The sequence below is a fragment of the Brachyhypopomus gauderio genome, chromosome 7 (assembly GCF_052324685.1).
Source record: "Brachyhypopomus gauderio isolate BG-103 chromosome 7, BGAUD_0.2, whole genome shotgun sequence".
NCBI classification, from domain to species: domain Eukaryota; kingdom Metazoa; phylum Chordata; class Actinopteri; order Gymnotiformes; family Hypopomidae; genus Brachyhypopomus; species Brachyhypopomus gauderio.
Window position 1 is genome coordinate 25,137,765 of NC_135217.1, and position 27,186 is coordinate 25,164,950.

A 27,186-nucleotide genomic window follows, 5' to 3' on the forward strand; every position below is an offset into this window, starting at 1 on the left:
GGTCCGCGAGATCCAACGCTATTGGCCACAGAGCTGCCTTTCCTCAAGACGTTTTTTTAATTAAGACGGAAACTCCATAACAAACACTGAAGGTGTAGGAATGCCATCACTAGCACGTAAACTCTTTAGGCCGCTTTTATCTTACTGTAATGTGGTAGAGAGATTACATTGTGATTATTTATTTGACGTTGTTGGTTACCATGTAATCATGTGTGCGCCTATATGTACTACATATAATAGTGAAGTTTACAAGTTTTCTGTGGAAACAGGATATTTTTATCTGAAACAGTGTATCTTTATTGTACCTTTATTAAGGGATAAAACATACCAATATATATATATATATACATTATCCTTTAGAAAGTACAGAATTGCAAAGCATATTTTGCATGTTTTGCATATTTTCACTTTCACAGGCTTTTGCAAGCATGTCCTCAACAGTACAGACCCAGAACATTTACTATTTCCTCCTCAGAATCAGTCTGGTTTTTCAAGAGTTTGTAGGTACATACATAACAGGCCTGATCACTTCTTGTGACATGAATTACTTGTTCTAGGCTACACCAGGCACTGTGGTGGGCAGTATCAACTTGAGCGTGGTCTTGTCTTGCCACATAGAGGTTCTGTGATCTGTTGATGCTCAAGTTAGTGTGGATCGGTGCTTAGCATGGGGGTCATGGGTCAGTGTCCGTATCTGGGTGGAGCTTCCATGTTCTCCCTGTGTCTGCATGGGTTTCTTGTGGAGGTCTCTGGTTTCCTTCCACAGTCCACAAACATGGACGTTAGGTCAAACTGGCTGTCCTAATGAACTGTCCTGGTGTGTGTGCATGAATGATTGCGTGTCTGCACGCCCCCTGGTGGCTGGTGCTTCCTCATCCTGCACTCGACTCCCCCGCGGTCTGCGGTTTCTGGCTGAGGGTACGCCGTGTGCTGCTGCTGCTCCCCACCAGCGTGACAGGATGTAAAAAGCTGTGTGTTAACTGAACGTGTCCTTGAGTTTCTGGAAAGGTGCTATATAAATGTAACTTCATTCATTCGGAGTATTGCCACATTCAATCTGAACACTGATGACTTGACTCCTGCAAAAGGAGGTTTGAGAGTGGGCTGATGTCTCTGCAGGTGCATCCCTGATGTGGATTATTCCTCTGCTCTGGTGAAAACGTTGAAGGGTTTTCCATTCAAGTTGTGACCTTGTAATGAAATTAGTACATATTTACATAGTTGATGTTTACTTTGGCATTAATGTGAATTGCACCTGTACAGAGTTTTGCTGCAGCCCTGTGTGCACATGTACCTTACACTTCTGTCTTCAGGTGGACAAGGAGAGACCCCAGACACACAGGACCCCTCCGCCCTCATTACAGTCACTGTGTTATCAACCTATTATCAAAAACACACTTGTGAATAGAGATAGTATGTCACAAAACCAGCGAATCCACCCAGGAAACACCAAACAATCTGTGTCTAGTGTATGAAAGACCTTTTTTTATGAAAGTGAAACACTCTGAAACATTTACATGCTTCCCCAGAAAGCAGCAGAAACATTAACAGCACTGTGTATTACTGCCACGGATCACCTACTGGAAATACGACCACTTCGGAGCTGTAGTGATGTGCAGAGCAAATGAAACTCTGGTAGTCCTCTTCCACAGCAAGGGGGTCCTGGCCGTCGGACACAGCACTCAGACGGAACAATAGCTCATCAATGAGATCTTCAAACTCATCCAGGAAGAGATTCTATGCAGAAAAGCACAGCTGTAATGTCTCTGGTCAACAGGGATGACAGTTTACTGAACACTAGTTCAGTAGTTATTTGTACATATTCGAACACTTTTGTCAGGTCTTTCTGTTCTGTGTTGCTTACGTTAGTATGCGCATTATAATCACTCCTCCGGACTCTGCCTTTGCCAGCGAGAGTCATAAACATGTCTCTGATATAACTGAGCAGTTCAGAGACAGATACGTGAGCTTTTCTCCTTTTAGATTTTGCTGCCGTTTTCACAAAGAAGGTGATGGCACCAGTTATCTGTAAAACAGTCATGATCAAACACAAGGTGCAGTTTGAATAGTGCCGATAGTGCAGTATGTTGCTGATGTTACTCATATGTATGTTACTCAAACATGCTACTCATATGTTACTCTTATGCATGTTATTCATATGTACAGAGACTTGCAAAAGTATTCATACCCCTTGAACTTTTCCAGAATTATTTTCATTACACCCATAGACTTACATGTATATTATTGGGATTTTATGTAATGGACCAAATTAAAGTAGCAATTAATTGTGAAGTGAAAAGAAATTGATTCTTAGTGTTCAAAATAGTTAATAAATAAAAATGTGAAAAGTGTTTGTATTCAGCCCTCATACTAATGATGGAGAACATTAATGATCAAACAGCATCATGAAAACCAAGGAACACACCAAACAGGTCAGGGATGAAGTTATGAAGAAGTTCAAAGCAGGCTTAGGTTATAAAACATATCCCAAGCTATGAACATCCCACTGTTCAATACACCATGCAAAAATGGAAGGCATATGGCACAACTGCACATCTACCAAGATATGGCCATTCACCTAAACCGTCACCCCAGGCAAGGAGAGCAGTAATTAGAGAAGCAGCCAAGAGGCCCATGGCCACTCTGGAGGAACCACAGAGATCCCCGGCTCAGGTGGGAGTATCTGTCCACAGGACAACTGTTAGTCATGTACTCCACAAATGAGGCCTTTATGGAAGAGTGGTGAGATGAAAGACATTTCTGAGAGCAAACCATAAGAAGTCCTGTTTGCAGTTTGCCACAAGCCATGTAGAAGACACAGCAGACATGTAGAAGACATAGAAGACGTGGAAGAAGGTACTTTGGTCAGATGAGACCAAAATTGAACTTTTGGCCTAAATACAAAATGCTGTGTGGCAGAAAACGAACACCACACATCACCCTGAACCCACGATCCCCAACGTGAAACACACGTTTCACACACGCCCTGAACACACCACCCCCACCATTAAACATGGTGGCGGCAGCATCATGCTGTGGGGATGCATTTCTTCATCAGGGACAGGGAAGCTGGGACTGATAGGAAGATGTATGGAGGTAAATACAGGCCAAACCTGGAGGAAAACCTGGCAGAGGCTGCAAAAGATGAGACCGGGGCAGAGGTCCACCTTCCAGCAGGAGAACCACCCTAAACATGCAACCAGAGCTACAGTGGAATGGTTTAGAATGTGTTAGAATGGCCCAGTCAAAGTCTAGACCTAAATCCCATTGAGAATCTGTGGCAAGACTTGAAAATTGCTGACATTTTCCATTCAATCTGACTGAGCTTGAGCAATTTTGCTAAGAAAAATGGGCAAAAATGTCTTCAGATGTTTAAGAGGTATGAAAATCTTTGCAAGCCACTGTATGTAACTGTATGTAATTTATATGTATGTTACTCATATCTATGTTACTTGTGGTGCTGTAGTAGTAGAGGGACCTGTAGTAGTTTTAGTGTTACACTGTCATACACACCAGTGCTCTTACTGCTATGGATGCTATGCATAGTAACGCTGCACAACCACAGAGCGCCAGGGAAACGTGATGGGGGCAATGGAGATCTGTGAGCTTTGCCACACCACAGGAGCGGGAGATAATGACATAAACAGATCTTGATAAGGTACTGAAAACAGATGAGCTTGAATGGAAGAGCAGATTCCCCAGACAGGAGAAGGCGATAATGAGAATCACACCAGCTATCTGAAACAGGAGAGATAAATCAAGCAAGCCTGAAACACCAGTCACATATACATACGTTGAGAGAAATGAATAGTAAAGAGGTCAGTGTTTAACATGTAGAACTAAATGTCCAAGTACCAGGGGCCCAAGCATGTTGCGGAAGATGAATGTCATAGAAGATGCAGCAGAATCCATTGCTTCATGTACACGTAGTAGGAAGCAGCACTTTATCAGAAGGAGGAACAGAAGAATGCCGTATATCACCCGAGTAAACTGTGAAAGACACAGAGAGGAGTCCTTCAGACGTTCCACGGTATGTCAGCATGCATTCACACCGCAACACGTTCTGTGACACTTACGTGGGTTACAGCGGTGATGGCAAAAATAAATGACATTTTATTTTGTCGTTGTTAGAGGCAAAGCATTTCTGCTACCTTTTAGGTATCTGAACAATATGAATACATGTTGTACAGTTATACATGCGTCTAAAATGTTTGCTTGCAATGATTTAGCAATACATATCGTTAATGAAACATTTTCTTTCACATCCTTGTCTGTGATAAACTGAGGCATATTTTGCCTGGTTCAGACTCTTACACTGTAATGAACTTTGATCTAGTGAATCCCACAGTGAACCAATAAGGGCTAGCAACCACGTAAGAGCAGACCTGGCCACAAAAGTAGACAAACTCACAATGAAAAAAAGGTTTTGTTAAATATTACCTACAAAATGGATATGATGAGTTTAATTAACGTGTTTTCCTTTGAATTACCTGTTCCCAAAGGGAAAGGAGGCTTAAGTCAACAAAGGTCTTATAATTGTCCCTCTGCAGTTTTTCAAGCTTGTCTTCTTTCAGTGTGGAGTGGTACACCGTACAGCTGAAGCATGTGAGACTGATGACCACTATTATCACCTGCAAGACAAAAAAAATAGAAAGAGCCCTTATGGAATCTGTCATGGCTGTGATTTATAGCACTGTGGCACGGAGAGGGCACAAGAGCACAGGGCACCTCTAGGCTGTTTTGAATGTTGGTCCAGTATGGCCAGCCCGTCTGAGTGACGGCACACGTTAGGAAGCCCAGCTGGAGCAGGGTGAGGAAGAGGATGCCAAGCTGAGGAAGAAAAGAAGCAGGAGTGTTAAAAAAAACCCACCAGACTGATCCACAACACACACACACCCCCCATCAGAATCAAGGAGTCAAACTACACATGCCGCGTTTCACTATCCCTCGAAAGCTGCTTTAGAAATAATGCACAGCAGCTGCACCAACAACTCCGGCATGAACTCTGCTGCCCCTGTGCAGACCATCAAACCTCGTGTGATTTCACAGATAAGATAAGCCCTGGATTTCCCACCTCAGCGGCCACAACCCAGTCACCGAGCACCGCTGCGGGGCGGCCGAGCCTGGCGGACCGTATGAAGCTGGAGGACACGAGGCTTCCCGGGATTGGCTGCTCTGACAGCAGGGTGACCGTGCTGAAGAGGTCGTGGGGAGGACTGTACAGCGTAAACTGGACCATCGTGGTGTGGGAGTGCCGGTCCATCCACCCTGCAGCCCGCAGCCTCCTCAGCATCCTAGATGCTTCTGATCTAGGAGGTGGAGACAAAGTGATGGTAACAACAAGCAGATCAGGACAGACCTGTGGAGTATGAAGCGCCAGAACACATTAGTGTTTTTATTACAAAGTTAGGGGACCGGTGCTCAATGGCTTTCACTGGGAAGTGAGTTCACAACATGGAGGTGGTTTATAAGTGTAATTGTGTCTGCATTCTCTAGTTCAAGGTTTCTGGAGCAGCTCTCCAGAAGCTGTCGATGATCTTCTACCATGCATCTCCTGTCCTCCTGAAACAGGAGGGATTCTCTGGATTTTGCTGGCAGAATTTTAGGCATTACGACACATAAAATGTCACGGTTGGCTCCGCCTCCTGTCAATATTTTGTTTAGCCCTTCGTCTGTCTGGTTTGTGCTTGTTAATCCTGTGTATTTAGTTCCTGTTTGGTCTTTTGTTTTGTTGGTCATTGTAAGTACTGGCTCTGTGTTCCTGTATTATTTCACGTATAATACAGCCCTTTGGTGTTAGTTTAGGGTTCTAGTAATTTTGTTCACCGTTATTGTTAAACTTCAGGGCTGTTTCAATGTTTGGCCTCTAGAGCTGTTTTATGCTTCTGTTCGTCATCATGTCTACCCCATGTTTAAGTCTTCGTTTTGTTTCTGTGTCGGATTGCCATTCTGTTATGACCCTAGACCGCTTTCATGACTCAGATACAGGATATGCCCATAATAAATCTCACATCTCTCAGTGAACGAGTCCGTCTCAGTCTAGTTTGACCTGCAGAACGTTACAGACTAACCGACCACACAAATTTGCTGAGAGACATGAGATTTATTATGGGCAGATCCTATATCTGAGTTGTGAAAGCGGTCTAGGGTCATAACAGAATGGGGTAGACATGACGACAAACACAACCATAAAACAGCACAAACATTGGAACAGGCCTAAAGTTTAACATTAACAGTGAACAAAATTACTAGAACCTTAAACTAACAACATGAAATAGTACAGGAACACAGAGCCAGTACTTACAATAACCAACAGAACAAAAGCCCAAACACAGGGATTAAATACACAGGATTAACAAGCACACAAACCAGGACCAGGTGACAAAACTTAACAAGAGTCGGGACAAGAAACGAGCAGGAGGGATCAAACCAGACAGGGGAGGGGCTAAACAAAAGATTGACAGAAGGAGGCGGAGCCAACCATGACCTAAAAGTTCATCTTGTCATTCCAATTTCCATTTGGTGTTCCTAATATAGTTTTCCATCTGTAATTTTATACCTAATGTCCACTGCTCAAGACATACTATGCATAAATGTTAAATGTCAACCATGAAAATATTTTTCCTTCAGAGCAATTTTGTAAACACAATGTATTTCATCACAAAGTATATGTAGATTTTATATTTTAAAGGGCAATTAATGAGGGACTAATGTCAAATAAAAGCATTATGGGTTTGGCAGTTTTATTCCTAACCTGTTTTTTCCCAAGCATTCACTAATTCCTGGTCCAGTGTAACATCCAAGTTTTCCACAGGGACGGGATCCACTTGATACAGTCGGTCCACCAGAAACAGGGCCCTCCACTTTTGAACATAGGAGCCTTTGTGCAGGAGAGCAGACTGTGTCCATCTGTGGAGAAGCAATGCGTCTTTTTAAAACCTCAAGCACTTCCACTGTGAACCTGATTTTAAATGGATTTTAAAATGCTAGAGATCTTCACCATTGCTAATAATGTACCTGACTTGAGCTGTGTGCGTATTCCATCATTGTAATGACTGGTTCACCAATAAGATAGAACGCTCCTCTCAAGGTTTTTGCCTGTTATTATCAAAGCATCAACAACTAATCACCATGGAAACCAAAATACCATGGAGACCCACCATGAATACCAAAATACTAGTCAGCATTACACAGAAAACAGAGCAGGGCCATAACAGGGATGCATTCGGTTTTCCAAGCTTACGTTGCCTTCCGTCCCATCAGAATATGGAGAACAGAGATACAGCTCGTCTAGAAGGGAGCTTGCAGTCCAGTTCCACCAGGCGTCCAGTTTATGAGTGGGGGGAGACCAACTGTGAGAGGCCCTGCATTGAACACGGTACAATGTGTTAAATTCCCTTAATCACACTGGTTCCCGTGACATTTGGGGATGTTTCAAATTAGTGGCATTTACCAAGTAAACTGGTTTCTGAGCGCCTGATTCAGCTGAAATTGACCACTGGAGTTCTTTCCATAGACCACAAAGCCCACTATGGACAAGCCAATCATGTGTAACACCAGTGTCCTGTAGGAGCAACATAGTAATTAGAGATATACCGTTTGTGATTAAATAACTGATTAACTAGCCTGTATTAGTGTTTATGCATTATATGTGTTATATATATATATATGCATTATATAAACTAATACATACAAAAGAAAACAAATAGAGGGACCTTATTGTTTTGCGAAGGAGTGTCCTCTGTCTAATGCGCCATCTCACACATTTAAGCTCTGTTGAAGTAGGCGGGCGCACAAGTCGGAGGAATCTGGCTCTCTGACGGGCTGCCAGCACCTGTCAATCCAACAATCAGCCAATTAATGAAGTTCAGTTTTAATGGATAGTGCAGACATGCCAATTAAGAAATATACCTCCATCAGAAATATACTAATCAGTATACAACAAGTGCTTGCACTTCATTATGTCAAGGTATTACTCTCCTTCAGGATCGGACTGCTTTAAGCGCTGTGGAGATGCATGGTGGTGGTCTGGTTCTACCTTTTCAAAGTGCTTCTTGGTCACTTCGGGCTGCTGGTATGAGAGAAGGCAGGAACTGGCTCCATCTGGTCTGTGCCGGTTCAGCCTCTCTGCAGCAGACTCACTGGCACTTGAGCACTGAGACCACAGACTCAGAGAGACCGCAAACATAAAAACCTGCATCAGGTAGATGGTGTTACATCCTGTTATCATATAACACCATTGGGGGGGACATCCTGTTTTCATATAACACCATCGGGGGGGGGGGGGGGGGGGGGGGGGGGTTGGGACATCCTGTTGTCATATAACACCATCAAGGGGGGTACATCCTGTTATCATATAACACCATCAGGGGTATACATCCTGTTATTATATAACACCATTGGGGGGGGGTACATCCTGTTATCATATAACACCATTGAGGGGGGGGGGGGGTACATCCTGTTATCATATAACACCATTGGGGGGGGGGTACATCCTGTTATCATATAACACCATCGGGGGGGGGGGGGGGGGGGGGACATCCTGTTATCATATAAACACCATCAGGGGTATACATCCTGTTATCATATAACACCATCGGGGGGGGGGGTACATCCTGTTATCATATAACACCATCAAGGGGAGTACATCCTGTTATCATATAACACCATCAGGGGTATACATCCTGTTATCATATAACACCATCAGGGGGGGGGGGGGGGGGGTACATCCTGTTATCATATAACACCATCAAGGGGAGTACATCCTGTTATCATATAACACCATCAGGGGTATACGTCCTGTTATCATATAACACCATTGGGGGGGGGGGGGGGGGGGGTACACCCTGTTATCATATAACACCATTGGGGGGGGGGGGTACATCCTGTTATCATATAACACCATCAGGGGTATACATCCTGTTATCATATAACACCATTGGGGGGGGGGGGGGGGGTACATCCTGTTATCATATAACACCATCAGGGGTATACATCCTGTTATCATATAGCACCATTGGGGGGGGGGGGGTACATCCTGTTATCATATAACACCATTGAGGGGGGGTATACGTCCTGTTATCATATAACACCATTGAGGGGGGGGGGGGTACATCCTGTTATCATATAACACCATCAGGGGTATACATCCTGTTATCATATAACACCATTGGGGGGGGGGGTACATCCTGTTATCATATAACACCATCAGGGGTATACATCCTGTTATCATATAACACCATCAGCTACTTTAATAATCACCTCCTTTGCATGTCATAATCAGTGCCTTGGTGATATTCAACAGCTCTAGTGAAGAAAAAAATGAAAACAAGATGCTCATCTCAAACAGTGCAACACTAGGAAGTAGAAGAACTGGAGGACTTACGACTGCTGGGTGCACTGCAAAGACACAGAACAGAAGAGAGAAGAACACTGCCTGAACCCAGAGGACACTGTCTGCTGACCTGAACCTGCACACAAAGTATTAGCACTTTCAGCTGGTTCTCCGTCCTGTTTTACCTTCATACCAGTATGGCCAGTATTAACGACCTACTTCAGTCCCAGAGTTCCAGTGATGACGATACAAGACAGAGACAAACACAACCAAAGAGTCCAGGCGGTGTAATAGGGCCACACGGGCAGAGAGCTACACACTCTGAAGGAATTGTGGGTAGTTGAGGATGCTTTCACTTCAAGGGAAAAGATTAAAAAAACAATTCACGTCAGGATAATACAGTTCATTTATAATATGTGACAGAAACTTTACTATGAGTACTATTTCACTTTACTAAGAACCTGCGAGGCTTGACCGGAGGTCAAACGAGCTGCATGTGGATCTTCTGCTCTGTAATTTGTCACTGCCATCAAGAACATTTTCTTCAATGACTTCAATTCCAGAGCTGGAGTCAGCAGACCTCTGCAGTTTAGGACAATCTGCTTGTTTGGTGCAGGATTCAAAACCAGGGGTCATTCTGTCCTGGACACTTTGCTGTACAACACATTATAATAGGTTTCAAGACAATGTCAAGTTTATTTTAGCAGGGAGGGTTAAATTCCAGGTCTGTGGCAATTCCTGGACAACTGTGGGGTCTCGGGACATTGGGGGTGACAACATGGTGGGGTCACAGGACATGAGTTGTAAAGCCCTAACCCTAACCCTTTATCTCACTCAGCATTTCAGTGATTTTTCCTCCTTCACCTCAGATTTCTTTGTCCATGCGTTCTGCATCCAGGGGAGATTCTGACTGGACATCGGCCCAGGCTCCGCCTCCCCATCCCCCCACGGAGAGACCTGCTGATGGTCTGTGAAGGAGGTCTGTTATCAGCACACTACTGTGACAGAGTCCTGCTCTTCTGCTAGACGTTGTTAAACACACCTTCTACAGAGCAGACGCGAGGCAGCTGGCTCTGATTATGATCCACTGGCCCACTTCTGGTTTTGTTTGTCTACAAATGCAATCAAGAAACAAAGTAAAGTTATAAGTAATGAAAGACTCTCAGAACCTGGGTAATTCATACAGTAAGACGTCTGGGTAATCCATATAGCAGTCTGGTAGACAGTGTGTGTGATGAACAGAGTAATATTGTCATTTCGGAATTCCAACCTTGCTGATGCGGAACAAGCAGGACACCAGACTCCCTAGAGGCAGCAGAACCAGACCGCACAGACCCGTCGTCATGGAGACCGGCGACACATCAATCAAACCCAGCCCTGAGGAGTCCTGACGCCAGCAGCACAGGAGTGAAGAACGAATCAGTGCACCAGTACGGAGAAGGGGGAGGGGTCAGTACGGAGAAGGGGGAGGTGTCAGTACGGAGAAGGGGGAGGGGTCAGTACGGAGAAGGGGGAGGTGTCAGTACAGAGAAGGGGGAGGTGTCAGTACGGAGAAGGGGGAGGTGTCAGTATGGAGAAGGGGGAGGGGTCAGTATGGAGAAGGGGGAGGGGTCAGTACGGGGAAGGGGGATGGGTCAGTACGGAGAAGGGGGAGGTGTCAGTACAGAGAAGGGGGAGGGGTCAGTACGGAGAAGGGGGAGGTGTCAGTACGGAGAAGGAGGTTGTGTCAGTACAGAGAAGGGGGAGGTGTCAGTACAGAGAAGGGGGAGGGGTCAGTACAGAGAAGGGGGAGGTGTCAGTACAGAGAAGGGGGAGGTGTCAGTATGGAGAAGGGGGAGGGGTCAGTATGGAGAAGGGGGAGGGGTCAGTACGGAGAAGGGGGAGGGGTCAGTATGGAGAAGGGGGAGGTGTCAGTACGGAGAAAGGGGAGGTGTCAGTACGGAGAAAGGGTCCAATAAATTACCCTATTGTCTCAAAGTGCCATGTTAATAGCTCACCTGGTCATGGTGAAAATGCAGGAGCATGGCGTTTGCACACATGTAAGCCAGCAGATGCAGGAAACACACACTCAAGCGCTGAACGTGTGTGTGAGCGCTGTAAGATGGCCGGCTGTAGGCAGACAGCCATGGATGGAAGTCTTCAAGACATTCCATAAGATTCCAGCTCAGCACCTGTTGCAATACGGAATATAATTTAACAGACAAGCCAAACCCTAACACTAACACTAACACTAACACTAACCCTAACACTAACACTAACCCTAACACTAACACTAACCCTAACACTAACACTAACACTAACCCTAACACTAACACTAACACTAACCCTAACACTAACACTAACCCTAACACTAACCCTAACACTAACACTAACACTAACCCTAACACTAACACTAACCCTAACACTAACCCTAACACTAACACTAACACTAACCCAACATCACTGGCAACAGTTCAATAAATGTGTCCAACGTCCTCAATACATGAAGTGGCTATCCAAAAGTGTATCAGAAAGTGTATAAGTATGTACACTAACAACCCACTTCATTAGTAAGTGTATAAGTGTGTACACTAACAACCCACTTCATTAGTAAGTGTATAAGTGTGTACACTAACAACCCACTTCATTAGTAAGTGTATAAGTGTGTACACTAACAACCCACTTCATTAGTAAGTGTATAAGTGTGTACACTAACAACCCACTTCATTAGTAAGTGTATAAGTGTGTACACTAACAACCCACTTCATTAGTAAGTGTATAAGTGTGTACACATACCACCCACTTCATTAGAAATATATTATAACTTATTCTCAGCACAGAGCACCACTGACATGTTAGTGGGCGTGGCACTGGTGTGACAGGCAGAGCAGGGCTGTCGACGTGTCAGTGTACACCTGCAAATATATTTCTCTAATACCGTGGGTGATGAATGCATAGAAAACACAGACAGATCAAAACTGCCAAGACTGTAATGACAGCTTGGCAGAATCTGGAGTGAGAATCTTGATTGCTGCCGCCACGCACCTCTCTGAACGGAAGAGCCTGTTCCAGGGCCAGCAGTCTTCTCTCCACCCTGCCATCGCCTTCATCCACAGCCAGCCAGCACTGACCTGGGAACAGCCAGCTGCAGTCCGCCACTACGTCTCTCACCACCACACGGCTCAGGAACCAGCTGGGAGAGGTTCCTCCACAGTCGTGCCACAGGTGCACCTGCCATACCCGGCCCAGACTCTGGGGGGCGCTAAAGGAGCAAACACATTGTGCGTTTTAACAGCACGACCAAAGAATAAGTTTAAAGTTGTTTTTAAAGTTGTTGGAAGGGAGGAGGGTGTGTAGTCATATAGAGATATGAAAGTGTGAACTACGCTGTCTTGTTCACAGAGGTGGGGAGCACATTACCTCAGAATGAATGTGTTTCTGGAATTGCAGGTAAAGAACTTGTGGTCCGGACTACTGAGCTCCCTGGTCTGAGAAACTCCATTCTCACCATACAGAACAATATAAACCTAGGATGGATGGATGGATGGATGAGCAGATGGATGGACAGGTGGATGAATGGAAAGACAGAGTACGGGTTTGATTTCTGATGGAACTTGTTGTCATTATACAAAGTTCATGTCCAGATGACAGCACAGACACAAGACCCTACACAGCCAAAAAGACGCTCAACAATAAGTGATGGGCAGGTCATCAGTGTCAAGGGATTAAATCGATAATGTAGAAGAGTTCTATGTGGCTACATCCTGTTGTGATCTGAACTATAGATTCAGTAAAATGTTACAAAAATACTACTTTCCTAGTATTAGTACTTAAATTATATATCTTTTCGAGATAACTTATGCAAACACAGACGTAGCATATTGGAAATTCATCATGATATATTCTATTTATATACCAGTTTTCATTGGCTGGTACCTTTGCAGTCATGATGGCAGCAGAGCGGAGCCCTGTGTCTGTGGTGACGGTGTAGAGGAAGTGGTCTGAGGGCTGGTTGTCTGGGAGGAAGAAAGGACCTGTCGTCTGGTCTGTACGGCCATCGGCGTCCTTGCTGATGACCAACAGGACGACATAGACCACCGTGCACACGGCCATCATGACACATGGCATCAGGCAGGCTGAGACGCTGAGAGACAGGACAAGGACAGGACAAGGACAGGACAGGAGACAGGACAGGAGACAGGACAGGAGACAGGACAGAGAGCTGTAGATGAGGTCTGGATCATGCAGTGAAGCACAAGTTAAATAAAAATGCAGGTCAGAACAGATCCAGAACCAGAAGTCAGAATCAGAACCTGAATTAGGATATTTTTTCTTTACTTGTCAGCTACAGGAATTTGGTAGGTTGGTAATTGTTCACCAGATTAACATTTACAGGACCCCCGTCACTAAGCAAGACCATAAACAATTTATAGCATGTACATAGCAGCATTAAGGATGAATATACAAGAGTTGGGTAAACAAGAGACGATTTATGGTATCCACATTTCCATGAACAGTAGTGCAGGCTCTGTGAGGTGCTTCAGCACTGATCACAGATCAGTAGTGCATTAGTGTTCAGTAGGTTCAACTAATAGTGTTCAAGTAGAGTTACCTTGTGTACTCAGTGACGTTTGCAACGCTGAGAGTGCTTGGAATGGTCTGGTATGAGACAGTGAACGTAGACAGACGAGTGCAACTGAAAACATATGAGACCAAAACACCAGAGTCAGTGCATGTTAGAGTCAGTACATGTTAGGGTCAGTACATGTTAGAGTCAGTACATGTTAGAGTCAGTACATGTTAGAGTCAGTACATGTTAGAGTCAGTACATGTTTGGGTCAGTGCATGTTAGGGTCAGTGCATGTTAGAATCAGTACATGTTAGGGTCAGTGCATGTTTGGATCAGTGCATGTTAGGGTCAGTGCATGTTAGGGTCAGTACATGTTAGAGTCAGTACATGTTAGAGTCAGTACATGTTAGAGTACATGTTAGATCAGGGATGTTAGAGTCAGTACATGTTAAAAGTACATATTAGCACACCCTGACAGGAATGATGATGGGAGGAGTGACCTTCAGGAGGAATGACCTTCAGGAGAAGTGACCTTCAGGGGTCCACGTGTCGGAGAACCCGACTAACATTAACAGAAGTCCTACCTAACTTCAGACCTCCCATTCCTGTGTGAACTACATTAACGTAAGATTAGAGGTGTGTAGTGTACCTGCAGTTGACTTTGGTGGAGGTGAAGCCATGAAGCACACAGTCTTCAGGTCTCCATTCTGTGATTCCATCCCAAGCCAAACACTGAATACCCTGAATGTGTAGAGTGTAATTCACTGCCTGCGATGTATATCTATTCCTGGAGCTTTTATTGTAGTTTGCATTAAGGAGCATCAAATAGCCGGTCCCTGAATCTGCCAGCAAAATTTAAAAGGACAGTAATATTTCAAGATTATTTCTCCATAATTTTCAATTTTTTATATGTATTAATATGTATTATATGCTTGTTTATATCTGTATATATATTTATATATACTGTGTAAATTCAGCCAAATAAGACGGCATTCCAACCTGTTAGAGGCGGCAGAAAAATCTGAGCTGTCCGCCCTTTCCAACGATAGACTTCCTGTACGTTGTACAAAGTGGGCGTTGGTCTCTTATGGATTCTGTACGATGCAAAGAGGAACTGTCACTGAATACATATGTTGAAGCTGCTAGTAAGCTAAACTAATAAGTGACATGGAGGAGGTGTTTACAGGAGGAGATATAGACTTGTAGAAGGGGTTTACACTAAGGAGGTGTTTACAGGATGGAGTTGATGGAGGTGTCTACAGGGAAGGGGGTTGAGAGGGAGGAGTTGAGAGGGAGCAGGTGTTGAGAGGGGCGAGATGTTTACAGGGAGGAGATGCTCCTTTACCTGAAGAGCAGGAGGATGGGGAAGGTGTGGCTAGATGGCCTTCTGAACTCCACAGTGACCTGAAGAGCCTTGTGGTGGAGCTGAGAGGTGATGCTGAAGTGGTGAATGTTCACCTCACGCTTCTCCAGAGTGAAGCCCACACCTCCTCCGCTCTGCTCCGAACCAACAGCCGCATTTCAGACCGATTTTTTTACACTTCGAATAAAAGATCGTGCTTCCTTTACAAAACTCACACTCCTCTCGTGTTTCTGTAACTCAATGACAAGAGGAGCAGACAGACGTCTCACTATAATCTCCCTCCTGGTGGTGCAGTTGAAGACTCTTATATCAGCAACGTCTCCGGTCAGCTGTAAAACATATTACATCACAGTCAATCTACCTTCCGTGCAAATTTTGAGACGTAACACACTAAACTGCTTGAGTTGAGGAGCTGAAGTGACTGCTGACCTGCTCGGAGGTTCTGCTCCAGTGATATGGGTTCTGCTGGTACGATGTGAGCTGGGTGAAGAAACAGGGCCTTTGTCCAGCATGGCTGCTGCCCCGTTTAATGTCCGTCTCCAGCATATTAGGAATGTAAAACGTGGTCACGTTAATGGTTTTCACAGGGGTAGGAATCGTGCTGTGGTGCCAAGCAATCAGCCTCATGAATGTGGAGTTCACACTGTATTGTGAGTCTTTGCTTGACTGCATGTACATCTAGAAGAGAAAAACAGGTAAATTCATTGTTTATAGTAACATATAGGGTCTAACTCGACTCAGGTCAGATGATATGAGCTTGTACTGAGACCCCTTCATGCTGGACGATTCCAAATCCACTCAACTGCATGAACTCTTCAAACATCTCTTACCAGCACCGCCTCTGAGGTGGTGCGAAGAGCATCTTGAGTTAGCCGGATGCCCAGTGTGGAGGAAAGGGCGGAGACCTCCAACACACGAGAGAGGATGAGCACCATCTCCTGCACCACCTTCCCACCAAGTGCTCCGTGTGGCTGGCTGGACGTTCGAAGGGACAAGACTTGCCGGATGTGTTCTGTTACTAGTTTGGCGCTGTCGAACGTCACCTACAGCGTTTAACGTGGAACATTGTTAACGCTGTCGTTCTGGAGCAGATGAGGTACATAAACTTTCATTATCGTTATATCCACCTCCAACGTGTTTACTTACTTGATTAGAAACTTTCGTCAAGTCAGAAACAGCACGGAAGGCATCAATCAGCAAATCCTGTAAGGTTAAAAACCTCTAAGAGCAGAACATGTACACACTAGAGAAAACCTCTACGTTTCAGAGCAAACTGCTTTTATGTGGACTGCGCTCATTCATTGCGTTTTGCTTCTGAGAGTATGAGAAGAAATCACATATAATATGAAGGGTCAAAGGTCAGTAAAAGGTTGGTACCTGGCTGGTGATGGCCACCTGGCAGCCTGCTGAGATGAGAGCTGTTCGTATGCGTGTCTGCAGTTTTAGGGAGGATTCTGGATCCAGGCTCAGGCGGTTCAACACCCCGGTGAGCAGAGAGACGTAGTGTATGATGTCTCTGTCATTCCTTGTTTGGATCAGGTTGGTTAGATTACCCAGACCATACACAAACCTGTAGAATAGAAGGAAAATATAAATGACTCACTTCTCGACCTTGAGCTGAAGAGCACAGACGAGGATGAGATTAACAGTTTTTTTCTAATCTTACAGTTCCTCATCTGGATTGGAGTGGGGCGACGAGGTTCTCTGGAAGCTAGGGAGAACTGTTACGTTTACAGGGCAAAGTCTGCTCACTGCTCCGAACCTGTCCCCAATTATAATGAGGATGGTGACTGGGGGAGGCATGAAAAGAAAAGAGGCCTTGACATTATAATCAGGCAGTAAAATGAGTCTAATATAATCCCACAGTAAAATTTGTCTAATATAATCCCATGTTAAAATGAGACTGAAAGCTTTTTAGTTGTGTAGTCCTACCTTGGTAATCATTGTGAGGGTCCCCCGATGGCAGGTTGAAGTAATGTTGGTAGTCTCTGCCCTGATAGAGAAGTTTTCTTGGTGCGTTCCCCACACTAAAGCTGTATTCATATATGAGATCCTGTCCAGAGAAAAACAATTACAAGCCCACAAGTAAAAAAGCCTCAAACAATAAGTGTCAGTGAGAATGCGTTCTTGCGCTTTAAGTAATTGTTACATGGTGCTAAATCCCTGTAAACGATGGTAAGAGTGATGGAGGAACCTGCTGTCCAGTGGAGCAGAACACGCTGAAGTGGGAGTGGACCTCCAGGCCGGAGGTGGGCTGAACCCGGCAGGCCACGCCCTCCAGAGCCGCCCTCGTGGGCAGGAACAGCTGGGCCTTACCCTGCTGCACCTGCCCGGTGCCTGCTGGAACACCTGAAGATAGGTGCACTCAAACATCCACACCAACACTCCACAGCAGGGCAGCTTAACACACCTCTGTTTCTGTATTACACTTAATGGACTTAATGGATTTGTAATTCTATATTACAGGATAAATAGGGCCGTCGTAATATGGCATTCAAACTTACTTGCAGAGACCTCCAGCATGTAAAGGCTTTTGGGTTTCAGCACGGACGGTTTAAACGTGATAACAGAAGAGGCCGTCCCTGAGACTTTTAAAGAGACATCTCTATGAGCATACAGCCTGGCAGTGCATGGGGTTATCAACACTGGTCTCAGAAACGGGGACACCCCCAGTTGTGGTGTGAGCAGCAGATACCTGTGGATGTGAAGGACTCCAGCAGCACAGGCTGGATGAGGTCTCTGTGCAGGTCCAACAGCGTCTTCTCTGACTCTATTCGGCCAACACTGCCGGGCCCCACCACGTTATCGCCCTCATCTAAATCGGACTGCTGGATCACACCGTCTAAGCCGTAGGGACCTGATTGCAAATATGATCAATATGATCAATTAATAACAGCATGTCATTGCTCTTTGTGAAATACACAAAGCTTGTCACCGCTCGTGAATGTCAAGAAAAAGAGTTCACTTGCACCTGTTGGTCGCCCTAGTGGTTCTCCTGGGTCAGCCTCCTCAATTCCAGAATAAAAGTCCTCATAGTCTTGGAAGTACACATGAAAATTATAACTCTTATTGATGAATCATATGAATGCCTGATTCATTGCCTGGTTCATTGCTCATTGGTTATATGACAACCTCAGCACCCAAATCACTACATTTGTAAAATAGGTAAATTTTCAAGAACTTTTTTCACATTATAACATCAGGTTTAACATGTTTTTTCCCCACCGAGATATCCAATCATGTTGGAATATTCAGGCATACCATTCTGCTTGTTTTACCCTGAGTGACCACAGGGTGGCACTATGGAGGGAACTCACCCTCACATCAAGCATCAATAGGGCCAAATGTCAGTATACTGTTGACACATTAAGCGTTGACCTTCTTTGTCTCATCTAATCTCACAAAACTTGCAAGATATGTTGTCTTTTTAAAAATTACTTTTTAAAAATGTACAATGAAAACTCAACCCCACATCACAAATCAACTTGCAAGTTGAAAATACATAATTAACTTATGGTGTCTCAATCTTTTTTGGAGTAATTTTAACTGCACAGCATTTTACCTAAAGCACTGCCAAGGTCTGAAGATCCCCAGTGTTCCAATGATCCCTCCCATCCGGGCGGGTCCCTGGGTGACCCCGCCCATCTGGACAAGAGCCTGGGCGATGCTTCTTCCTCAGCCAGGGGTAGTTGAAGGGCTGGTGGCTGTGGAGGAACACCCATGGCCTTCTGTCCCGATCCTGGATTAACTACGCCGTGCTGTACTGCCTTATCAACAGCTACATCATCTTTGGCGATTGATGATTCTTTCGAGAGAGCTGACCCAGCTGTCCCGGAAGCAGTGTGATTGACAGGGAGGGCAGGGGCGGGTGCTGCCTTGACCGGCTGCTGGGAGAGGCTGGAGAGCAGGCCTACATCTGCACCGCCACAGACAGGCACTGGAGAGGAACATAGAGAAACCAAGCTGGATCAGTCCAGTGATCTTCCACAGGACCCTGGGAGGATGCTGGCAGCGTGTTGCTTCCTACCCTCTGGAGTAGCACGCCGTGAAGCGTTCACCAAAAACAGCCTCCAGGAATAGGCGACGTTTCCTGGACAGCTTCCACACGCAGCGGTCACGGACAGGTGCTCGTTCCAGTCGACAGCGTTTCTTCGACACTCCTTGCATGACATCTGAATAATTCTGCAGAGACATCAGATGCCAAAGCTGCAACCTTCATCTCCGCAGTGCTCTGTCGGTAATGGAGTAGCACACATGCCTTAACGTGGACGGACACCTGCTCGGTTTTGATCTGACGGTGATGAACACGTCGGAGGAGGCAGATCTCTGTCCGCTCTGCACGGTGAGCGTGAATTTGAACAGGTCACAGCCAGGTATGAGGGCCCTGGCAGGAAACGCAAGCACTGCACAGGAAGATGGAACTGGACCTGTGAAACACGAGCCCTTGGCCGTGTTTACTGGCACGCACTTCCAACTGTAACTTTAAGCGGTAAAAAAAAAAGGCAATATGTATAATTAGATGTTTGAGAAATACTGTATCTGACACTCAATAAATCACAATTATGCACCTCTAAGAGAACTTCAACTAGAGAATTTAAGTTAAACTGATGCACCTGCAGACTATAATAAACCCACACATGTTGGCACTGCTCAGTTCCTGACTGGTCCGTACCTCATAACACTATCGGGAAAGTCAGGGTCATGTGACCCACGTCCGTCCAATGTGATCAGGGTGCTGCTGTTGTGTCTGCTCATAAACAGATGTGTAGCGCCGCTGATGAAGCTCACGGGGGGGCTGGATCTCACCTCCATCTGCACGGTGTAGTTGCTGTAAACTATGCTGCCTGCTGTCCGGACCTTTGGATTGACAGAGGTGCCGGGTCATATTTCTGCTTCACATTCTTACGATGCCGTTGATGCCACAGTGGCGTTTCCACATCTGTGATGTGTATCAGGGTGGAGAGTTCTACCTTGGCCACTGCTGTGTAGGTTCCGTAATAAAGGAAGTATTCTGGCAGGTGGAGGTGCTGCCTGGTTGTGTCCGTGAGAGGGAGACGGAGCTGCTGGCCTGTGTGATCATAGAGACTCCAGCTGTAGAGGAGACCACGGGAGACCGGGCACTGGAGCGGAGCATCGTAGCTCACGCTGAGGTGCACAGGCTGGGATCGCCACACCTGGGGGGGGGGGGGGTCAGGGGTCAGGGGTCAGGGTGAAGGGCATTCGTGTGATGTGGTTGGGCTGTGAGTCTTTGCGGTTTTGATGCAGAGCTGACCTGTATTCTGCTGGGTCCCATGTTTTTAACTGGTGGTGGTTGGCATTGGTCAGAAACTACGAACAGATGTCCTTGTGAAGTGGCCGAGCTCACCAGGTTGGATACGGTCACACCTACGATGAACTCCCCAGTTCTACGACACGAGGAACAATGAGACAATTATTTAATGCATTTTCAATATGTATTATTATAATTAATTAACATTAACTCTTTGTTTATTTGAAAACATTATTTTTTCACAAAGCAGTTAAAGTTTTTTTGACCTATTATACACATGATGCACGGTGCCTTGTCCAAATCTTCGAACTCCGTCTCCAAAATCCCAGAGGTGTGTGACGTCAGTGCCTGTTGTCAGGAAGCACGTGATCTGCAGGGTGGTGTTGGGCTCCACGATGAGGCTGTACTGCAGTCTGCTGACCTGCACTGCTCTCTGAACCACCACCCGATGGAGCGGCGAGCAGGCAGAACCACGTCCGTTGGACACGCTCACGGTCACATTGTACCTGTACGCAGACACGTGAAACCACACCGTCACGCCACTTTATTTCAGAAAGGCTACGTGCAACCAGCGCTGGTACACACGGCTCCCGTCTGGCACGGTCTGATCACGGTCTGATCACGGTCTGATCACCGAAGCTTAAGATCAGTGTGAACGATTCCGAAAAAGATCCTGCAGAATTATTCTGACACAAAAGTACAAAACATAGTTATATTCACGTTATAGCTTTCAGCCTCCGAAGGAATGTCCTGCTGTGTCTGGATTAAATAAACAAATAAAACACACAGTCTGATATGATTGTAGAGACTGACTACCACTTATAGAGAAAGCAACAGGTCACCAAACAAGTCATTTAAGTAAGGCAACAGGCGATTAGGGGACAGGGAGGATTAGGGGACAGGTGGGATAAGGAGAAACTGTGCTAAACATACAGACTATTGAATGATAAACAGTAGAATATGTGATTTTTTAAATTTATTTTATTCTTGTTAGGAACTATGAAGTTTTTATTGTCATTTACAGTTGTGATCAAATTTATTCAACCCCCACTGAAATAAAGTGTTTTGGCCAATTTGACATTGATTTTGATCATTTCAGTCATCTTATTTACAATTATATCAAAGAGGCACTTATAAATTAGACAAACATAACATAATATTTATGATGGAATAACCACAAATGTCTTTACTGTGCTCACATCATTATCAGTTTTATTCAACCCCCTAGTGACATTATTTTTTAGTACTTAGTACAACATCCTTTTCCAGTTATGACAGCTTTCAAGCGTGAAGCATAGCTTGACACAAGTGTCTTGCAGCGACCTATGGGTATCTTAGCCCATTCTTCATGGGCAAAAGCCTCCAGTTCAGTCACATTCTTAGGCTTGCGCACTGCAACTGCCTTCTTTAGGTCCCACCAGAGGTTCTCAATTGGATTTAAGTCTGGTGATTGCGATGGCCACTCTAGAATGTTCCAGCCTTTCATGTTCAACCATGCTCTAGTGGACTTGGATGTGTGCTTCGGATCATTGTCCTGTTGGAAGGTCCAACGTCTCCCAAGCCGCAGGTTTGTGACTGACTCCATCACATTTTCCTCCAAGATCTCCTGGTACTGAAGGGAATTCATGGTACCCTGCACACGTTGAAGCTTTCCTGTACCATTAGAAGCAAAACAGCCCCAAAGCATAATTGACCCCCCGCCATGCTTCACAGTAGGCAAGGTGTTCTTTTGTTCATAAGCCTGGTTCTTCCTTCTCCAAACATAGCGCTGGTCCATTGTCCCAAACAGTTCTAATTTAGTTTCCAAAACCTGTTCCAAAACCTTTGTGGCTTGTCCACATGACTTTTGGCATATTGCAGTCGACTTTTCTTGTTCTTTGGAGTCAGCAAGGGGGTGCGTCTGGGCGTTCTGGCATGGAGGTCTTCGTTATGCAGTGCGCGCCTTATTGTCTGAGCTGAAACTTCAGTGCCCACATCTGACAGGTCTTTTTTCAGTTCCTTAGCAGTCACGCGGGGATTTTTCTCCACATTACGCTTCAGGTAGCGCACAGCAGTCGCGGTCAGGATCTTCTTTCTGCCACGACCAGGTAACGTTTCCACTGTGCCCTTTAACTTGAACTTGCGAATGATACTTCCGATAGTGTCTCTTGGAATATTTAACAACTTCGCAATCTTTTTATATCCATTGCCATTCTTGTGAAGAGCAATAACCTCTTCTCTTGTCTTCTGGGACCATTCTCTTGCCTTCACCATGCTTGGAAACACACCAGTAGATGTCTAGAAGGAGCTGAGTATCACAGTCCTTTTAAATCTGCCTAATTGGTGCTTATCATGCTTGATTGCTGCTCGTTGACATCCACAGATGTTTTCAATACCTGATGGAAAACACTGGAATGAACCTCTGTTCTTAGGAGTGGTAGTCGTAAAGGGGTTGAATAATTGTGTCAATGAAGAAATCACAAAAAGGCCATTTAATACTTTATGACAAAAAAAATTGATGCTATCTTAGTTGCATTTAGTTCTTTAACAAGTCCTTGTAAGATTTCATTATGAACACAATTACAAATGTGCACTGAATTCCATAAAACCCTTCGCAGCATTGGGGGTTGAATAAATTTGATCACAACTGTATTTAGTCATCTTTTTTGGTCTTTTGGCAAAATAATTGAATGTTTTTAAGGTTTTAAAAATCCTACATGGATGAAGTGATAAGTAAACTGAAATTGCCAAAGTATATAGTTTATTCTCCTTCAATAAACGATGATCAATGTCCTGCATTTACATCTCCTTCTTGTAGGCATTTTGACTAAATGTTTGTTAAAGCTGCTGCACACTGGATTATGATGAGTGGGGTACCTGTCTGGCAGGGCGTAGCTCTTTATGAAGTGCCTGGACGTAGTGATGACTGTTACATTATCTCCAAACTGCCAGTGGAGCTCCAGGGGGTCTGGTTCCTCCGTCACGGCCAGAAAGCTGATGTTTGCTCCTGTGGCATACGCTTGTTTCTCAGTGTAGATCCTAATAGCTGAGAAGCACATCTGAGCTTAGCAGAGAGGTCAAACATTGCAACAGTCAGTGTTTTGTGTGTGTGTGTGTGTGTGTGTGTGTGTGTGTGTGTGTGTGTGTGTGTGTGTGTGTGTGTGTGTGTGTGTGTGTGTTACGTACAATGAATGTGAGTCTGGACAAAATCATCAACATTACGGGTGCCCATTTGGGTCATGTCTGCAGTTCTGGGCAGAGCACAGTGAAGGACGGGATGGTCTTCTGTTGAAAGCATGATGTCCAAATCCTTCCGCCATGATGGTCCGGATCGATTGTGCAACCTCATGGCACATGTGGAGATTCTACTGTAGACAGTCACATCTACAGGACAACACAACAATGAATGTGCATATCTATTCTGTCCACTGAAGAAATGTACAACACCAAGTATAACTGACCAGCGTGGATGTCCATCACTGAACTGGGAACATACTTAAACCACACAGTCCATCACTGGACAGTCTTTTCACTATGCAGCATTTAAATCGGCCATTATCCACAACAGGTGCTTTGTGGATGCCTTGGTCATCAGGATTCCAGTCAAACTTGATGCAAACTGAAGAAACATTTTCTTTTCCCAACTGTAGTAAACCTAAAGATGGAGAGGATATATACAGTCACATAAGAGTTATCCATTAATGAAAAACACAATCAAATATCACTCCTTTCAGTATAAAATTCTGAGCGCTAAAAGGCCGTCTGACCTGTGAGCTGTCCAGGCAAGTCAACCAAACCCCCTGAGACCTCGAAAAGGAGGGGCTTATCAACCATCAACCTGTCAGTCAACGCAACCACGGAAACATTGTTTATACACAGGTCTCTGTTGCCCTTCTCGGGCCCATGGGGGTTGTGTCCTGGTCCCACATGTCTGTAAATACATCAGACAGAGCTGAGGGTTAGGGTTGGGATTAGGGTTATCAAATCTTTCTTTTTATATGCATGATTTTATAATTACACATTTAAAAATAGAATCTTATATACACACGTATATATAAACATATGTACACCACATACACACACACACACACACACACCCAGGGCCGGAGTGGGACACATTTTCAGCCCGGGAGTTTCATGTCCAAATCCGGCCCAAAATTATTTTTCACACCCAATCGGCCCAAACTAGAGACTGACATGAGCCGGCCCATCGGGAATCCTCCCGAATCTCCCGATTAGCCACTCCGGCTCTGCACACACCAAATTTTATTCTAAATGGTGAAGCCAAGTGCTGTGATGTCACTTCTCATTTTGCATATCTCATAATTACATTTTTCAAACAATTTCTCACAAATAAAAAATAAAGGTTGTTAATTTCCTAGTTTTAATTTCCTAGTTAATTACAATAACTGCAGTCACTTCGTGTCAGTTGACAGAAACCTGAAGGTTATAAAAGTAGGGCATTACAAATACCTTTATACCGTATGTATAACGCTGCACTTTCTGCCTTTTGAGATATTGCAGTGTAAATGTGAAAATAAACATTCAGGACGGAAGAAAAACAAAGCTGTCTCACCGCTGCTTCAGACACGAACCAGAGTCCGTCCCTGTGCGAGAGAAGGCCACGCGCAGATTGTGTGCAGATGAAGTCTGGTTATAGCAGGCCAAATTCCACTGAAAAACTAAACAATACAATACAGGTGAAAAAGTTCACAAACATAAGGGTCATGATAAATAATGAATAAACAGAGTTTGAATTAGACCCTGTAAAAATATTTAGGGATATCAACGTATACTTGCAAATGTTACTACAATCTAAAGGACTATAGAGCGCTACATAAAACACGGAGGAAGACCGCATTATTAAAAAAATTAATCTACCATGTTCGTACCATGTTCGGAGTTTCCCGGGACGCAGTTGAGAACAAAGATCGTTAGCGCGTGAAGTATCACCGGGAGCGACATCTCTGCAGCGTGGTTACCGGTGCAGTGACCTGGGAGTCGCGCGCGCGCCGCAGCTCTCCGGACCCAGCGCGCGCAGGTGTGTAAAGACGTAGTGTCAAACGTCATCGACGCGTACTTTTGACCTACTGGAATATAAAGGTTTAACATATTTGGATGTATACACGAAGACTCCGGATTAGAATACGGTAGTGGAGTACACAAGGTTCAAAGCATTTGATAATGTAGTGTCAAAATGAAGCACAGGAGAATGAAGAATGGTGCGGTGAGCTTTCGTGATTTGTAGGACTTGTTATCCTCAGTTTGCAAATGCAATTCCTTTAGAAGAAGAACAATGGTGGCATTGTACAGAACCGTAAACAAGACCAGAAATGAGTTTATTCTTACAGGAGAATTTCTGACCTACAAAGAGCGAGAAGGACAAAGAAGGAGAGAAAGAGAGGGGAAATAGATGATGTGAGAGATGGACAGAGAGAGAGAGAGAGAGAGAGAGAGAGAGAGAGAGAGACGCAGAGGTAACAAAATCTGTACTTGGAAATCCACGTTATCCGATAATGTGTGCTATCATAATGATTTTAACATTAACATATATTAACGTGTTCAAAAATTCCGAAAAGGGTATTGTAATTAATTTAAAAAGAAGATTTACACAAAGGTTATTGCGAGTAAACTTCAGAATTCCGCACTGGTTTGCTATGGGGTTTTTGGTGTGTTTGGATGGATGTGTTTGGTGGGTGTGTTTGGATGGATGTGTTTGGTTGAATGTTTGGTGGGGTGTGTTCTTGTGTTTGGCAGGCTGTGTGTTTCTCACCCAGCAACTCATGCACTGCTATATTTATAAAGTTAAATATATACAATTTATACTTATATAAATGTTCAAGCTAGACAGAAACATAACAACTCTTTTACACTCTGAGTGGGCGTAGGTACTACGATATTTTTGTAGCTACCTCTTGGTAGCTCTATTTTGTCTATTTATGTCAAAACACAACCTTGTTGGGATTGAGCTTGTTTATGCAGTCGAAACTGAAAACTCCTTAAACAAAAATGCATGTCTAGTTGAAATAATTGGAATATCTGAGAACATTTGTAGAAAATGCAGCAAATATTTTTTCATCAATTTTACTCACAACATTTAATCATATATTTGTTGTAATGAAGATATCCAAACAAACAAATAGCCTACATTAATTAAATAGACAATACAACAAGAACGACAACTGATGAAAGTGCGACTTAATTGATCCTGCAGTCTATCATTTTGAACACCACTTAGCCATGATTTTTCCCAGACGTAGTCTGCTTTGATGCTTTGAGAATAGAGAATTTCCACATCTGAATAAATTCCTTCCCCGTGTAACCTCGGCTGCTCTTTAGTTCGCTAAAGCGACTTTGATGCACGTGACCATTATAAAGCGCGCGCATGTGAAGCACAATTATTAATTACAATTAATATTAAAAAGGAAAACGGTTATAGCCATTATAGTTCATTATAGTTCCTTGACTAAGAAAAAAATAAGTCGATTTTATTGTTGTTTTGTGTGTGTTTGTTTGTCTGTTTTGCTTATTTAAGATCAGAAATAAACAGTATCATATAGAGAGACCTCTCTGAAAGGTTGTGTGTGTTGGTTTGTCTGTTTTGCTCATTTAAGATCAGAAATAAACAGTATCATATACAGAGACCTCTCTGAAAGGTTTTGTGCGTTGGCATTTAGCCGAACAGCACAAGG

General features: G+C 44.4%; 1 protein-coding gene across 3 annotated transcripts; it reads right to left on the reverse strand.

The window, feature by feature from the left end:
- Nucleotides 1-295: 295 nt before the first annotated feature.
- Nucleotides 296-25,477, reverse strand: pkd1l1 (polycystin 1 like 1, transient receptor potential channel interacting). 3 transcript variants are annotated; one of them, XM_077012801.1, is made up of 53 exons: nt 25,387-25,477; nt 25,071-25,176; nt 24,262-24,425; nt 23,991-24,149; nt 23,681-23,878; nt 23,372-23,540; nt 20,782-21,021; nt 20,519-20,651; nt 20,217-20,420; nt 19,919-20,103; nt 19,523-19,726; nt 19,274-19,428; nt 18,809-19,183; nt 18,218-18,283; nt 17,942-18,103; nt 17,751-17,834; nt 17,441-17,595; nt 17,179-17,299; nt 16,913-17,036; nt 16,624-16,816; nt 16,393-16,449; nt 16,077-16,289; nt 15,676-15,924; nt 15,462-15,575; nt 15,229-15,380; nt 14,883-14,977; nt 14,533-14,725; nt 13,926-14,009; nt 13,250-13,457; nt 12,734-12,840; nt 12,359-12,575; nt 11,332-11,505; nt 10,605-10,721; nt 10,377-10,446; nt 10,199-10,302; nt 9,796-9,988; nt 9,554-9,689; nt 9,386-9,470; nt 8,039-8,194; nt 7,716-7,834; nt 7,454-7,564; nt 7,244-7,364; nt 7,018-7,098; nt 6,755-6,909; nt 5,075-5,309; nt 4,729-4,830; nt 4,491-4,631; nt 3,856-3,990; nt 3,526-3,738; nt 1,865-2,026; nt 1,582-1,737; nt 1,295-1,380; nt 296-1,190 (listed from the first exon to the last, which is right to left on the reverse strand). In XM_077012801.1, exons 1-53 carry the CDS (start codon nt 25,457-25,459, stop codon nt 1,028-1,030), a joined length of 7,974 nt encoding a protein of 2,657 aa, XP_076868916.1. In that variant the 5' UTR covers nt 25,460-25,477; the 3' UTR covers nt 296-1,027. The 3 variants fall into 3 exon arrangements, with proteins under 3 accessions (XP_076868916.1, XP_076868915.1, XP_076868917.1); XM_077012800.1 differs by having other exon boundaries at nt 3,514-3,738; XM_077012802.1 differs by lacking the exons at nt 24,262-24,425; nt 25,071-25,176; nt 25,387-25,477 and having other exon boundaries at nt 3,514-3,738; nt 23,956-24,073.
- Between the last annotated feature and the right edge of the window lie 1,709 nt (nt 25,478-27,186).

Coding starts and splice junctions, on each gene's coding strand:
- pkd1l1 (XM_077012800.1), bottom strand. CDS start 25,459: ATGTCGCTCCCGGTGATACTTCACGCGCTAACGATCTTTGTTCTCAAC. Junction 17,037..17,178: donor CCCTCACAATGATTACCAAG/GTAGGACTACAC, acceptor TGCCTCCCCCAG/TCACCATCCTCATTATAATT. Junction 14,978..15,228: donor CCCATCCTCCTGCTCTTCAG/GTAAAGGAGCAT, acceptor TGCATCGTACAG/AATCCATAAGAGACCAACGC.